Source organism: Mustelus asterias, unplaced genomic scaffold (genome assembly GCF_964213995.1).
Source record: "Mustelus asterias unplaced genomic scaffold, sMusAst1.hap1.1 HAP1_SCAFFOLD_77, whole genome shotgun sequence".
Classification (NCBI taxonomy): domain Eukaryota; kingdom Metazoa; phylum Chordata; class Chondrichthyes; order Carcharhiniformes; family Triakidae; genus Mustelus; species Mustelus asterias.
In genome coordinates this window covers 692,488-709,381 of record NW_027590136.1, presented here as the reverse complement: position 1 = coordinate 709,381, position 16,894 = coordinate 692,488, and the positions used below count along the sequence as shown (strand labels likewise).

The following is a 16,894-nucleotide window of genomic DNA, read 5'->3' as shown; positions in this document are numbered from 1 at the left end:
AACGTACCCAGTGTGTTGTGCCTGATTCAATCGACAAACAGTTTATTGAGTTACGCCAGCGGGGAGAAGCCACAGGGGCTGACCATGTGTAACTCCACCCAACAAAGAATATCATCAATTCTTATCCAGTTACTCAGCCCATCCCAGCTGGACACAATCCAATCAGAATGGTGATAGATTACATACATTATAGGTTCAATAAAATTAGTATCTGGGCATTATGGGGTTTTGTGATCATCTCATGAACAGATAGGTGCCCCCATCATGATGTTTCCCAGACCCCCTTATCTACTATCCATGGGCTTTCTTTGGTACATAGACTCCCTTGGTTTGAAAAGGGGTGGATTAAAAGTTCTCAAATGGACATCAGCATCTTCCTTTGTTTTAATCTAACGACCACACGGGCTGGGGATCATTTCTATTTAATAATCTCACATTTTAAACTTTTTCCTTCAATCCTAGAATTTTCCTTTTCATTGTGTCAATTGCATCAGGAATAAATCTTTGGACCTGACAGGAAGTTTAACCCAAGGTCAGTCCAACACAGGATTGGTCAGAATCATTTCACATCTCCCAAATTTTAAATAACCATGACAAATTAAAACCCTCATTCTCACGTGGGTGAATTGTATCCGGATTAAAATTCCTGCATGTTTAGGAAAATATCCTGGAATCCTGTCTCTGGCCATTAAATATAATGTGAAAAAAAGCTTTATTAATTACAGTTTTAAAAAAAATCTGTTTGATTTAAATCACAGACAGAAAACCTCAAAGCTTGAAGCAATTCACAAATATCATACATACACAAGCAGAGAAACTTAGCATGTTCTTCACAACAACAATAACCAGAAGCATTAAGCATTTTTGTGGTTCTGTTTTTAAACTTCCAGAAATGCCTTTAATTAAAGACACAAGGTGAGGTTAATTCCCCAGAAAGATGAAGCTTAACAAATGTAGCCCAAAACAATGATAAAACACATCTACAAACATCCACACAAAACAAACAAAACACACAGATTCTCACAGCTCGTAAATTTCAAACAATGAATCCTCAGGATTCTCTCTCGCAGCTATAGCTTCTTAAAGGGCGGCACGGTAGCACAGTGGTTAGCACAGTGGTTAGCACTGCTGCTTCACAGCTCCAGGGACCTGGGTTCGATTCCCGGCTCAGGTCACTGTCTGTGTGGAGTTTGCACATTCTCCCCGTGTCCGCGTGGGTTTCCTCCGGGTGCTCCGGTTTCCTCCCACAGTCCAAAGATGTGCGGGTTAGGTTGATTGGCCATGCTCAAAATTGCCCTTAGTGTCCTGAGATGTGTAGGTTAGAGGGATTAGTGGGTGGATATGGGGGTAGGGCCTGGGTGGGATTGTGGTCGGTGCAGACTCGATGGGCCGAATGGCCTCTTTCTGTACTGTATGATTTCTATGATTCTAAGTGACAGAGCACTACAAACTCACAACTCCTTGATTGAAATAAGATACAAGATCCTTCAGTCAACAACCTTTTTTAAGCCAACTTCCTGGGCCTGATTTTATAGGCAACATCGAGTCTTTGTTGCTTTAAAATCCCAAACACGTTACCACCTGCAAAATCTTTGTTCTTTATCTGGGGTTGAGGTGACAACACGATAAAATTCTCACAGTTATTCCAAATTCCTCCAGGCTTAAAATTTCCACATTTAACTGGTTCCTATAAATCCTCAATTATAAAATAAAATAGACGCATAAAATCTCAGCAGTCGAGAAAACTCGAAATGTTCGCTCGATTCTCTCTCCACAGATGCTGTCAGATCTGCCGAGATTTTCCACCATTTTCTGTTTCTGTTTCAGATTCCAGCATCTTTTTGTGTTCATTTACCTGAGTTATCCCAATTCCTTTATTGTCCAGGACAATATATTCTCAATATCTTTAAAACAGAAACTAAACATTTAATTTCAGGTATTAACATATTCTGTTAGTTTGTTCTTTATTGTCAATGTCAGGCTGGAGTTGTTCCCCTTGGAGCAAAGGAGGTTGAGGGGAGATTTGATAGAGGTGGACAAGATTCTGACAGGTTTAGATAAAGTGGACAAAGAAAAGCTGTTCCCATTAGCTGACGGGACAAGGACGAGGGGGGCACAGATTTAAGGTTTTGGGTCAGAGATGCAGGAGGGGATGTGAGGGAGAATATTTTGATGCAGCGAATGGTAATGACCTGAAACTCGCTCCCTACAAGGGTGGAAGAAATGGAGACAATAAACAATTGCAAAGGAAATTGGATGGGCATCTGGGGGAGTTTCAAACAGAAATGCTGACTAAATATCTCTGAACTTCCTAACATCCTGTCACTCTGTGATCCGTGTGAAATCTGAAACCAGGTATTTGAAACAAGACTCAAAGAGAATCAGCCCACTGGAGACAAAGTTGTGAGACCGACCAGTCCAGCAGAAAGAAACCCTCCGACCCTCCCCATTGACCAACTGTGAGAATGAACAAAATGCAGTCCTGGATGTAACTGAGAGCAGAAACAATAACAGCAGAATCCAACCCCTGGAATCACTCGTGAACTTGTTGGTGTTTTAGTAGCTGGGATGAAACTCTAAATCCCCTCCCACACTGACAGCAGGTGAATGACCTCTCCCCAATGTGAATGCGCTGGTGTCTCTGGAGGCCGGATGAGTCAGTGAATCCCTTCTCACACTGAGAGCAAATGAACGGCCTCTCCCCAGTGTGAACTCGCTGGTGTGTTTGCAGGCTGGACAATTGAGTGAATCCCTTCCCACACTGAGAGCAGGTGAATGGTTTCTCCCCAGTGTGAACTCGCTGGTGTGTCTGTAGGTTGGATAACTGAGTAAATCCCTCCCCACACTCAGAGCAGATGAACGGTTTCTCCCCACTGTGAAGTCGCTGGTGTCTCTGCAGGCTGGATAATGCAATGAATCCCTTCTCACACTGAGAGCAGGTGAATGGCCTCTCCCCAGTGTGAACTCGCTGATGTGACTGCAGGTATGATAACCGAGTGAAACCCTTCCCACATGCAGAGCAGGTGAACGGCCTCTTCCCAGTGTGAACTCGCTGGTGTGTCTGCAGGGTGGATGAATGACTGAATCCTTTCCCACACTGAGAGCAGGTGAATGGCCTCTCCCCAGTGTGAACCCGCTGGTGTGTCCGCAGGTTGGATGACCATTGAAATCTCTTTGTGCAGTGAGAGCAGCTGAACGGTCTCTCCTCAGTGTGAATGCGTTGGTGGGACACCAGTTCTCCAGAGCTTTTGAATCCACTCCCACAATCAGAGCACTTAAAGGGGCTCTTCTTGGTATGAGTCACTTTGTGATTCAGCAGGTTGGATAACTGAGTGAATCCCTTCCCACACACAGAGCAGGTGAACAGCCTCTCCCCAGTGTGACTGCGCCGATGAATTTCCAAATCAGATGGAGCTTTGAATTGCTTCTCACAGTCCCCACATTTCCACGGTTTCTCCATGGTGCGGGTGTCCTTGGGATTGTCCAGGTTAAACAGTCAGTTAAATCTCACACAGAACACGGGTACAGTCTCGCCCCACTATGAATGTCACCGGTTAAAGCTCTTTCCACACTCAGTGCACTGGAACACTCTCACTCAGGTGTGTGTGTGTCGGTGCTTTTCCAGTCACACTGATGTTTAAAGTCTTCTAAAGCAGGCAGAGCAGAGAAACATTTCTCCTTCTAGATTCAAAGGTCGATGATATTGAGGTCCCGATCAATTGAGTGACTGTCAGATGTTAATGTGACGTTTGTTTCAAAATTTCATTCTGTAAATCCTCACCTTCTGATAACCTGTAAACGAGTTTGAAAAAGTCATCAGTGTCAGTACAGGATAGAAATTCAGAACAGATAATTCAAGTTCCTATGGAACATTCTTTCCTCTCTCATTCCCCAAAAGCTGTGAATCTCCATCCCACACACTCTCCCTCCATTCTCACTCTGCTGTATCTAATATTCACCCTCCCAATTCTCCTGAAGGTGCTGATTGAGGCTGATTGACAGATTCATGTTCACTGCTTCCTGTCCTGGACACAGTAAGAAGTCTCACAACACCAGGTTAAAGTCCAACAGGTTTATTTGGTAGCAAAAGCCACTCGCTTTCGGAGTGCTGCCCCTTCATCAGGTGACTGGGAGTTCTGTTCACAAACAGGGCATATAAAGACACAAACTCAATTTACAAAATAATGGTTGGAATGCGAGTCTTTACAGGTAATCAAGTCTTAAAGGTACAGACAAAGTGAGCAGAGAGAGCGTTAAGCACAGGATAAAGAGAGGTGTATTGTCTCCAGCCAGGACAGTTAGTGAGATTTTGCAAGTCCAGGTAAGTCGTGGGGGTTGCAGATAGTGTGACATGAACCCAAGATCCCGGTTGAGGCCGTCCTCATGTGTGCGGAACTTGGCTATCAGTCTCTGCTCAGCGACTCTGCGTTGTCGTGTGTCGTGAAGGCCTCCATGCAGAATGCCAGCCTAACAGAAATATCACTATATTCCTCAACTAAAAATGTTTTAAATGGATTGTTTCAGTGAGTGAAGATACAGGGGGGGTTGTGATTGATGATGATATTGAACTTGCTGCCAAGGTGGGTGATCACAGAGTTTTACAGCATGGAAAGAGGCCCTTCGGCCCATCGTGTTTGCACCGGCCATCAAGCACCATTCTATTCTCATCCCTTTCCACACTTGGTGCGTAACCTTGTACGCCATGGCATTTCAAAAGCTTATCTAAATTCATCTTAAATGTTGTGAATGTTCCCACCTCTACCATCCTTTCAGGCAGTGAGTTCCAGATTCCCACCACCCACTGGGTGAAAACATTTTCCCTCACATCTCCTATAATCCTCCTGCCCCTGAGCTTTAATCCATGCCCCTGGTTATTGACCCCTCTGCTGAAGGAAAAAGTTCCTTCCTGTCCCCCCTATCTGTGCCCCTCAGAATTTTATACACCTCAATAAGGCCCCCTTCATCATTCTCTGCTCCAAGAAAAACAATGCCAGCTTATCCAGTCTCTCTTGATAGCTGAAACACTCCAGCCCAGCCAACACCCTGGGGAATCTCCTCTGCACCCTCTCCAGTGCAATTACATCCTTCCTATAGTGTGGCGACCAGAACTGCACACAGTACTCCAGCTGTGGCCTATCCAGTGTTTTATACAGCTCCATCATAACCTCCCTCCCTTATATTCAATGCCTCGGTTAATAAAGGCAAGTATCCCATGTGCCTTCTCAACCACATTGTGTCCCTGTCCTGCTGTCTTCAGGGATCTATGATATGCGCACCAAGGTCCCTCTGAACTTCTGTACTTCCTCGGATCTGACCATTTATTGTGCATTACCTTGTTAGTCTTCCCAAAATGCATTACCTCAAACTTTTCAGGTCTGAATTCATTTTGCCACTGTTCTGCCCATCGAATTAAAGTTTTGAAGTTCATTTATTAGTGTCACAAGTAGGCTAACATTAACACTGCAATGAAGTCACTGTGAAAATCTGTTCGGATACACTGAGGGAGAATTTAGCATAGCCAATGCACCAAACCTAAAGCACGTCTTTCGGATTGTGGGAGGAAACCGGAGAATCCAGAGGAAACCAAGCAGACATGGGAAGAAAGAGAGAGAGAGAGAGTGACCCAAACCGGGAATCAAACCCAGGTCTCTGGTTGTGTGATGCAGCAGTGCCACCCCGTCGATATCATCCTCTAATCTAAGGCTTTGCCCTTTGATATTTACCACATCACCAATTTTGTGCCATCTGCAAACCTACTGATCATACCTCCTACATTCTCATCCAGATCATTAACTTACACTAAAAACAAGGGACCCAGCACTAATCCCTGTGGAACACCACTGGACACAGACAGCTCATCAGAAAAACAGCATTCGACCATCCCCCTCTGACTCGTGCCACTTTTGGATCCAGTTTGGCAAATTACACTGGATCCCGTGGGCTCTTATCTTCTTCATCAGCCTCCCATGCGGAACCTTGTCAAAAGCCTTACTGAAGTTCATGTACACTACATCAACTGCACTCCCCTCATCTACACACCTCCTCATCTCCTCGAAAGTTCAACCAAATTTGTAATACTTGATCTCCCTTTGCCAAAATCATGTTGACTATCCTTGATTAATCCTTACCTCCCCAAATGGAAAGTAATCTGTCCCTCAGAAGTTTTTCCAATAGTTTCCCTGCTGCTGAAGTTGGACTCACTGGCCTGTAATTTGCTGGTTTTTTCCCTATGTCCCTTCTTGACTAATGGTACCACATCAGCTGTCCTCCACTCCTCTGGCACCTCTCCTGTGATGTGGAGATGCCGGCATTGGACTGGGGTAAACATAGTAAGAAGTCTCACAACTCACCTTGATGAACTCCCACTCATCTGATGAAGGGGCAGTGCTCTGAAAGCGAATGGCTTGTGTTCCCAAATAAACCTGTTGGACTTTCACCTGGTGTTGTACGACCTTTCCTGTGGCCAAAGAAGATTTGAAAATTATTGTCAGAGTCGCTGCAATCTCCTCTCTTGCCTCCCACAGCAGTCTGGGATACACCTCATCTGGAGCTGGGGATTTATACAATTTTAGGCCCAGTTAAAACCATTAATACCTCCTCCCTCTCGATGTGAAGTTGTTGAAGTGAATCACAAAGCTGCTCCCTGGTATCTATACTCTATACGACTCACCTGATGAAGGTGCAGTCTCAAACAAGCAGCCAAAAGCTCGTGATTCCAAATAAACCTGTTGGACTTTAACCTGGTGTTGTGAGACTTCTTACTGTGCTTTCTATACCGACATCACTCTCCCCCACAGTGAATACAGATGCAAAGTATTAATTTAAAACCCCACCAATATCACCCAGTTCCACGTACAAATGACCACATTGCTCCCGAATGGACCCTATTCTTTTCCTGGTCACCTCCTGCCCTTCACATGATGAAAGAACACCTTTGGATTTCCTCCCAGATGTTGGACGGAGAAGGAGGTTTTGGTCTGAAGCTCATCGGCCAACTTCCGCATTCACACAATGGAGGAACCGTGATTGGCTGGAGGACCAGAGAACGTCCGGTCCTCCACTCCTTTCTATTGGTCAATACCTCAGTATGCCGGTCAGGGGATTGGTTCCCCCGCACATGCGCAGTTTCCCTCTCCCTTGAACATGCGCAGTCCCGGGCCGGGGTGGGGGAATGGGAGGGGGAGATCACCGAGCGGCTTCTCGCTCTGGCCGGAGCCGCCAGCCGGTTGCCTGGAAACCTTGGCTCGAGGAGGTTCTGGGGGAGGGGAACAATGGGTTGGGGCGGGGCTCCTGGGTCCGCGCGGCAGAGAGCCCACCCCCTGACCTTCAAGCTGAGATGTTGACCAATGGGAAGAGCTGGAGGACCGGAAGGACTCTGGTCCTCCAGCCAATCAGAGCGCGGGCTTTGTGACAATGCAGATTGAGCTTCAGACAGACTGAAACCTCCTCTTGTCTCCACCATCTGTGAGTAAAACACTTTATTTTCTCCCCCTTTCCATTTCTTTTCTCATTCTGGGGGAAACTGGGAACTTGCAGCAACTGATCACGAGAAATAGAAGCAGGAGTGGCCACCAGGCCCTTCAAGCCTGTCCCGCCATTCAGTGCAATCACAGCTAATCTATTCCGGCCTCAGCTCCTTCACAGTGCCATTTCCCATAGCCCTCTATCCCTCGATCTATTAAATATTTATCCACCTCACTTTAAATACTTCTCATCATCCAGCCTCCACCACCCTTTGGGACAGAGAATTCCAGAGATTCACCATCCTCTGCGAAAATAAATTTCTGCGCACCTCAGGTTTAAATGACCGACCCTTTATCTTGTAGCTTGTTTGTGATTCTTCCACTCGTGAAAATATCTCACCATCTACCCTGTCAGCCTGATCTTATATGTTTCAATAAACTCACCCCTTTGTCTTCTAAACTTGAAAGAATGCAGATCCAGACAATTTATTCTCTCCTGTCCTCTCATCCCAGGAATTAGCCTGGTGAATCTCCTTTGGACTATTGCGAATGTTACTATATCCTTGTTTAAGTAAGGGGATCAAAACTGTACGCAGTGTTCCAGGTGAGGCCTCACCAACACCCTGTGCAGTTACCACAAAACCTCCCTGCTTTTAAATCCAACCCCTTTGCCATAAAGGTCAAAATTCCATTTTCCATCTTACCTATTGTGGAACCTGCCTGCTAGCTTTTTGTGATTCATGCACAAGAACACCTAGATCCCTCTATACTTCAATCACTTGCAGCGCCTCTCCATTTAGATAATCTCCCTTTTGAAATACATAGGCGGCACGGTGGCACAGTGGTTAGCACTGTTGCCTCACAGCGACAGGGATCTGGATTCGTTTCCCAGCTTGGGTCACTGTCTGTGGAGTTTGCACGTTCTCCCCATATCTGCGTGGGTTTCCTCTGGGTGCTCTGATTTCCTCCCACAGTCTGAAAGACGTGCTGGTTCGGTGCATTGACCTGAACAGGTGCCAGACTGTGGTGACTTGGGGAATTTCACAGTAACTTCATTGCAGTGTTAATGTAAGTCTTACTTGTGACGAATAAATAAACTTTAACTTTATGATCTCACACTTCCCCAAGTTCAACTCCATTTGCCAGGTTTTTGTCACCCAATCTATCTAGATCCCATTGCAGAATCAAAATATCCTCATCACAACATGTCCTTCCACCTATCTTTGCATCATTTGGAAACCTTATATTCTGTTCCTTCCTCCAGGTCATTAATTAAATAATGAACAATTGCGAGCCAAGAACTGATCCCTGTGGTACTCCACTAGTTACATCTTTCCTCTCTGAAAAGGACCCATTTATTCCAACTTTCTGTTTTCTATGTGATGGCCAGTTTTCAATCCATGTGAACACACTTCCACAATTCCATGGGCCTTTACTTTATGCGCCAGCCTCTTCTGCGCCACCTTGTCGAATCCCGAGAGTGCAGAAGGAGGCTATTTGGCCCATCTAGTCTGCATCAGCTCTTGAACAGAGCATCTTTCCCAGGCCCTATCGCCATTACCACACATTTTTACCCCACTAATCCCCTAATCTATATCTCTTGGGACACAAAGGTGCAATTTAGCAGGGCAAATCTACCTAACCCACACATCTTTGGACTGTGGGCGGAAACTGGAGCACCCGGAGGAAACCCACGCAGAGAACGTGCAGACTCCACGCAGACAGTGACCCCAGGCTAGAATTGAATCTGGGTCCCTGGTGATGTGAGGCAGCAGTGCTAACCACTGTGCCGACCTTTGTGCCATTCTTACGATTGAATTACTCCTGTTCCTGATGTTCAAAGGGCATTGCACCACCAGCTTTTGAAGGGCAATTAGGAATGGGGAGCAGATAGTGGCCTAGCCAGCGATGCCCACATACCATAAAAGAATGAAAAAAAGAGAATTGTCTGTTCTGAATTTCACCCTGATACTGATTTTGTCAACTCCTTTCACAGGATATTAGAAGGTGAGGATCTACAGTCAGAAGTCTCAAACCAAACGTCACGTCAAGTTCTGGCACAGTCACTGAATTCATCAGGAGCTGATTATCATCAGCTTTGGAATCTAGAAGGAGAAATGTCCGTCTCTTCTGTTTGTCCCAAAAGGGTTGAAACATCAGTGTGATTGGAAAAGCACCGAGACACACACACACCTGAGTGAGAGTGTTCCAGTGCACTGACTGTGGAAAGAGATTTCACTTGTTGCACAGCCTGGAAAAAACTGCACAATTTGGAACAGGGAGACCGTGCACCTGTTGTGTGTGTGGACAAGTCTTCAACTAATCGTTAAACTTTGAGAGGCAAAAGGACAGCAGCCCCATGGGGAAACCGTGGCAATGTGAGGACTGTGGGAAGAAATGGCGATTCCCGTCTGAGCTGGAAATTCATCGACGCGTTCACACTGGAGAAAGGCCGTTTACCTGCTCAGACTGTGGGAAGGGATTTGCTCATTCATGCAACCTGCTGACACATCAGCGAGTTCACACCGGGGAGAGGCCATTCACCTGTTCTGACTGTGGAAAGGGATTCACTCATTTAACCCACCTCCACACACACAAGCGAGTTCACACTGGGGAGAAACCGTTCTCCTGCTCTCAGTGCGGGAACGGATTCTCTCAGTTATCCCACCTTCTGAGGCACCAGCAAGTTCATACCAAGGAGAGGCCTTTCACCTGCACGGAGTGTGGAAAAACATTCACTACTTCATGGAACCTGCTGACACACCAGCGAATTCACACTGGGGAGAAGCCATTCACCTGCTGTGCATGTGGGAAGGGGTTCAGTCGGTTATGCAGCCTGCAGACACACCAGCGAGTTCACACTGGGCAAAAACCATTCACCTGCTCTGAGTGTGAGAAGGGATTCGCTCAGTTATCCCACCTGCTGTCACACCAGCGAGTTCACACTGGGGAGAGGCCATTCGTCTGCACCATGTGTGGGAAGGGATTCAGTGAATCATTCACCCTGCTAATACACCAGCGGGTTCACAAGGACGAGAGGCCATTCACGTGCTCAGAGTGTGGGATGGGATTCACTAAGTCATCCAACCTGCTGATGCACCAACATGTTCACACAGGGGAGAAGCCGTTCACCTGCTGTGTGTGTGGGAAGGGATACACTCAGTTATCCAGCCTGCGCAGGCACCAGAAAGGTCACAAGTGATGACAGATTTTGCTGCTCCTGCTGTTGTTAATCACATCCTCGACTGAACCAGGTTCATTCTGATTGTTGGGAGGGTCGGAGGTTTCTTTCTGCTGGACTGACCCGTCTCACAACTTTACCTCCTGTCGGTTTTTGAGAATTGTTGCAAGTATCTACTTTCATGTTTTATTTGCATTACAGAATAAAATGGTGTTTGGAATGTAAAAGATATTTGTTCAAAACTGTTTGGAACTCCCAAAATCATGCCAGGTTTCCATGGAGATGGGCTGTGGTGGTTTGAATGTTCTTCTATTTAATTTCTCTGGCTGTTTCTCACAGAAGGAAATTGCGAAGCTATAGGTCTACGTTAGCTGTGGTTGAGTGGGACACTACATTAAAATACATGATCTCGACAATTAAGGGCTGTTTTTTAAGGAATGCAGTGTTGGACTGGTATTGCCACTGGAATTGTGATCCAGAGACCCAGGTTAATGCACAGAGGTCACGGGTTAAATCCCTCCACAGTACATCAATCTGTAAGAATCTGGAACTAAACCTCTAATGGTGACCATGAAGCCATTGTCGGTTGTCGGAAAAACCCATCTGGTTCACTGATGTCCTTTAGGTAAAGAAATCTGCTGTCCTGGTCTGGTCTACATGTGACTCCAGAGCCACAGCAATGTGGTTCACTCTCAAATGCCTTCTGAAATGGCCTCGCAAGTCACTCGGTTGTATCAAATCATGAGAAAGACTATAAGGAATGAAATTGAACTTTCTACGGTACCAAACATCATAAACAGCAAGTGATAGACAGAGCTGAATGATCCCACTGATCAGATCTGAGCTCTGCAGTCCTGCCAGTAATATTCGTGCTGTACAAGTGTGACACTATGAGCATCTCCATCATGAGAGAATCGAACCATCGCCCCTTGACCTTCACTGACACTGCCATTACTGAATTCCCCAACTATCAACAGGCTGGGGATTACTATTGACCAGAAACTGAACTGAACCAGCCATATAAACACAGTGGCTATAAGGGCATGTTGGAGGCTGGGAATCCTGCAGCCAGTAACTCACCTCTTGACTCCCAAGAGCCTGTCCACCGTTTACAAGTCAGGAATATGATGGAATGCTCTCCACTTGCCTGAGTGAGTGCAGCTCCAGCAACACTCAAGAAGCTCGCCATCATCCAGGACAAAGCAGCTCGCTTGATCGACACCCCACTCTCATACATTCTCTTCCTCCACCACCGACGCACAGGGGCAGCAGTGTGTACCGTCCACAAAATGTAGTGCAGGAACTCAGTGAGGCTCCTTAGACAGCACCTTCCCAGCCTGTGACCTGTACCATCTAGAGGGACAAGGGCAGCAGAAACATGGGCACACTGCCACCTGGAATTTCCCCTCTGAGTCACAGAGCAGCGTGACTTGGAAATATATCGCTGTTCATTCACTATCACTGGGACCCAGAACTCCCTCACTGACAGCACTGTGGTTGTACCTGCACCACACGGACTGCCAACGGTTGAAGGCAGCAGCTCACCAACACCTTCTTAAGGACAATCGGGGAGGCAATAAATCCCAGCTTAGCCAGCGATGCCCACATCACATGAATGAAAAGAAATTGAAAATTGGATTGGGACAATTAAGGGCTTGGGAAAAATAATACTGAGTAAGAACTGTCCACAAGGTGGATAGGGGTAAAGAGAGCTGGAGAATCTTTTACATCCATGCTTGATCTGTTGCTTGAAGCATCTATCCTTATGTACTAGTAACCTAGAACTCACAGCGCTCCTTCAGGAGAAGTAAAGATCGAGTAGATGTTACCCCAGGCGGGACCAGAACAGAACTGGAAAATAACGGAGTGAAATTGAGTGAGGGGTCAGAGAGAGAGAGTTCTCCCCCCTCAAGGTGTGGACTGTAAGAATCCTGGGGGACCCCCAACTTTGGGTTTTTTTGCTAATTAGTGAATATTATATTAGATTCTATGACTGGCTGTGCATTTATTTTGAATTTGATTGTGACATTTCTCCTGTTTTTATTCCTGTTGTGATTACGCTCTGGGTAAGGATGGTTGACAGGTGACAGGATGGGAAATTGTGGTTTGGGTCATTGACCAAATGTTTTATTGATCCGAAAGGTGTAAAAGGGGCCAAACTTCAGCAGAAATCCAGCAGAGCTGAGAACAGACGACTTGCTGTGTGGGAACAGGGAGATAAACAGCTCCTAGAAGACAGAGAAAACAGGAGTGCCAAGGCCACCATGTTTTCACTGCTTGGCATGGGAATGCTGACTCCCTGTACCAGGGACAGAGCGTGGGAAGACAATTGTTTGAGAGTTTGATGTGGCTTGTGCGGGTACAGATGGTTCAATGACAGGTTTTCTAATTGGTCCGTTTAAATGTTAGCTGGGCAATGATTGGGTTAAATCAGTCTCCATAGTCTTTGTGATGTAACAAAGTATAAGAAGGGATTCCCCGAGCACAGAGATTAGTCGAGGTTTTACATATTGCATTGACTGGCGCCATGGCATCTGGGGCAGAGCAGGGAGCACTTCCGTGGAGATGCTGCTTCTACCCAGAGTGTAATGGTAATGCTGCTGCACTTTGATACGACTGCTCAGACATTAGCCTGTGTCAGCTCTTATTGATACTGAATAAAATCTAACCACTGTCACCAATAAGGGTTATCACTGGGAATCATTTCAGAGTTTGGGAAAAGGGGAGAAAGGGTTAATTGACTCCCTGAACCCCATTTTCTAACATCGCTGAGTCAAAAATAAAATCCCATCTCCCCCTCTGACTCACTTTCTGTTAAAGAGCCTGCCAACCCCTCTCACCCACTTTCCCTAAAGTGCATCAATCTCATCAGGAAAAGTCCAGAACAATCAAATATTTTTACTGATAAAAGTTTATTAATGAAACAGAACATGGTTAAAACAAACAGAAAATGACTTGAGGATCAAAGACAATCAGAGTAAAAGGATGTTCACAATGTTCTGGACACAACTGGATTCTCTTCAGCTCCTCTGTCCCCTGTTCCTGTGACTCCCCGCTTTGGACACAGGGACACTGAACCCGGGGGTCACATCACCATCAGCCGTGGTCACCTCCTCCGGTGCCCTGATTGGTTGGAGGCCCATTTCCCAGTCAGTTCTCCAGTACCTTCCTGTCTCTGTATTAGTGCGACACCCAGGGCAGTTTCCCAACTGGGGCTCAGGCCCCATTATTCTCAGCTAAATTCAGCCCTCAGCTCCGTCGCCTGGCTGTCATTGACACGAGCAATAGAGAGACAGAAAGGTACCCCAGGCTCAAATGGGAAGTTGAAACTTGTGGCTCTAAACCAACACTTCAACATTTGTCAGTCAAATCCATGTTATTTACACTGGGGGTTTTTATGATGAGATTAATTGAAGTGTTCGGCTCGTCAGCAAACTCGAGAAGCACTGATTCCAGATTGTTCAATACTTCTGCCTTGAATCACAAAAGCTTCTCACTTTATCCCCTTCCTGAACTGAATTCCATCATCCTGAGCAGCTGTGGGTGTCACCTCTCTGTGTAAACTCCTGCCCCTTTTTATAAGGCTCTCTCATTCCTTATTGTGGGTCAATTCTTTAATGGTTGAGGATCGCTCTGTGATGTAGTGAGTGTTTATCTGGTCAATCAATGTTTCTGATGTCAGTCACAACGTCCATCGTTACTTTTCACCTGTTTCTTACTCTGTGTTTTATAAAAATAAAGTTTTAAAATTTTTACAGAATGGTCAGCTTTAAGGTTTCTGTAGTTCATGATGAGGTCATCCAAAGGTCAAAGCCTTTCTCTTTTCTCCTTCCTGTTTAACTAAGGGGTTGTGGAATATTCCATTCAGGGGGAGGTGGTGGGAATGTCGCTGGCCGAGTAATGCAGAGACCCAGCAAAGGATCTGGGGACAGGCAGCTGGTGGGATTTGAATTCAGTGAATCAATCTGGAATTATATAAAGTTCGTCTCAGAAACGGTGACCATGAAACTATCGATTGTTGTAAAAATCCATCCGGTTCACCCTATTAATGCTCCCTATTGGGGAAGGAAATCTGCCATCCTTACCCGGTCTGGCCTACATGTGAATCCAGACCCACACAGCGATGTGGGTGACTCTTAACTGTCCCTCTGAAATGGCCGAGCAGGTCAGTCTGTACAAGGGCAATCGTTCTAGACACCCACCACCCACCACCCTCTGTGAAAAAACTGCCCCTCTGGACCCCTTTGTATCTCTTCCCTCTCACCTTAAAGTTTGCACATTCTCCCCGTGTCTGTGTGGGTTTCCTCCAGGTGCTCCGGTTTCCTCCCACAATCCAAAGATGTGCAGGTTAGATGCATTGGTCATGCTAAATTCTCATTCAGTGTACCCAAACAGGCGCCGTGGTGTGGCGATTAGGGGATTTTCACAATAACTTCATTGCAGTGTTAATGTAAGCCCACTTGTGACTAATAAATAAACCTTACTTTACTTACACCTCAATAAGATCACCCCTAAGTCTCTTACGCTCCAGGGAAAAAAGACCCAGTCTATCCAGCCTCTCCTTATACCTCAAACCATCAAGGCCTGGTAGCATGCTAGTAAATCTTTTCTGCACTCTTTCCAGTTTAATAATATCCTTTCTTTAATAGGGTGACCAGAACTGGAAACAGTATTTCAAGTGTGGCCTTCCCAATGTCTTGTACAACTTCAATAAGACGTCCCAACTCCTGTATTCAATGTTCTGACCAATGAAACCAAGCAAGCTAAATGCCTTCTTCACCTCGCTGTCCACCTGTGACTCTACTTTCAAGGAACTATGAACCTGTACCTCTAGATCTCTTTGTTTTATAGCTCTCTCCAACACCCTGCCATTAACTAAGTAAGTCCTGCCCTGATTCAGTCTACCAAAATGCATCACCTCGCATTTATCTAAATTAAACTGCATTTGCCATTCATCAGCCCACTAATCAAGATCCCGTTGCAATCTGAGATAACCTTCTTCACTATCCACTGTGCCACCAATCTTAGTGTCATCTGCAAACTTACTGACCATGCCTCCTAAATTTTCATCCATATCATTATTATAAATGACAAATAAGAGTAGACTCAGCATTGATCCCTGTGGTGCACCACTGGTCACAGGCCTCCAGTTTGAAAACTCCAGTTTGAAAACGACCCTCTTCTATCATCCAGCCAATTTTGTATCCATTTAGCTACTTCACCCTGGATCCCATGAGATTTAACCTTATGCAACAGCTCCCTTGCTAAAGTCCTCATTAGATATCAATTCTACCTGTTACCTACATTTCACTGAACCAGTCTATATTTTCATCACCAGACTACACTGGCAGCAATGTCAACATCTTTCTAACTTGATCGATTCTATTGAGGAGCTGACAAGGGTGACCTTTGAGGGTAGAGCAGTGGATGTTGTGTACATGGATTTTAGTAAGGCTTTCAACAAGGTCCCTCATGGTCGGCTCATCCAGAAGATTAAGATGCATGGGATTCATGGTGACTTGGCCGCTTGGATTCAGAATTGACTTGCCCATAGAAGTCAGAGAGTAGTGATGGAGGGTGTTTTTCTGACTGGAGGTCTGTGACGAGTGGTGTTCTGCAGGGATCTGTACTGGGACCTCTGCTCTTTGGGATACATATAAATGACTTGGATTAAAATGTGGATGGGTGGGTTAGTAAGTTTGCAGACAGCACAAAGCTAGATGGAGTTGTAGGTAGTGTAGAAGGTTGTCAAAGGATACAGCGGGATGTAGATCAGCTGCAGATATGGGCGCAGAAATGGCAGATGGAGTTTAATCCGGGCAAGTGTGAGGTGCTGCACTTTGGGAGCTCAAATGTTAAGGGTAAGTATCCAGTTAATGGCAGGTCCCTGAACAGCACTGATCTTGGGGTTCAAGTCCATAGCTCCCTGAAATTGGTCACACCAGTAGATAGGTGGTAAAGAAGGCAGATGGCATGCTTGCCTTTATTGAGTCTGACATCCTTTATTAGGATGTCATGCTGCAGCTTTATAAAACCTTGGTTAGACCGCACTTAGAATAGTGCATTCAATTCTGTTCGCTACATTACAGGAAGGATGCAGAGGATTTGGAGAGGGTGCAGAAGATGTTTACCAGGATGCTGCCTGGATTGGAGGGGATGAGCAAGAATGAGAGGCTGGACAAACTAGGGTTGTTTTCTCTGAAACTGCAGAGATTGAGGGGAGAGCTGATAGAAGTCTATAAAATTATGA

The 16,894-nt window shown here is 45.8% G+C and overlaps 3 protein-coding genes across 3 annotated transcripts in view; 2 read left to right on the top strand and 1 right to left on the bottom strand.

Moving 5' to 3' along the window:
- The window catches only part of LOC144483731 (uncharacterized), a 77,592-nt gene that overhangs the window by 40,152 nt on the left and 20,546 nt on the right, over positions 1-16,894 (top strand). Inside the window, exon 4 of the mRNA XM_078202270.1 lies at positions 823-825. Within this exon, the coding sequence (XP_078058396.1) occupies positions 823-825 (3 nt within the window). The remainder of the gene's footprint in view (positions 1-822; positions 826-16,894) is intronic.
- Positions 627-7,013, bottom strand: LOC144483753 (uncharacterized). The gene is made up of 3 exons (XM_078202297.1): positions 6,857-7,013; positions 6,351-6,457; positions 627-3,792 (listed from the first exon to the last, which is right to left on the bottom strand). The coding sequence occupies exon 3, from the start codon at positions 3,458-3,460 to the stop codon at positions 2,534-2,536; it is 927 nt and encodes a 308-aa protein (XP_078058423.1). The 5' UTR covers positions 3,461-3,792; positions 6,351-6,457; positions 6,857-7,013; the 3' UTR covers positions 627-2,533.
- Positions 7,398-11,919, top strand: LOC144483761 (uncharacterized). Its single transcript, XM_078202306.1, has 2 exons — positions 7,398-7,464; positions 9,460-11,919. Exon 2 carries the CDS (start codon positions 9,823-9,825, stop codon positions 10,663-10,665), a length of 843 nt encoding a protein of 280 aa, XP_078058432.1. The 5' UTR covers positions 7,398-7,464; positions 9,460-9,822; the 3' UTR covers positions 10,666-11,919.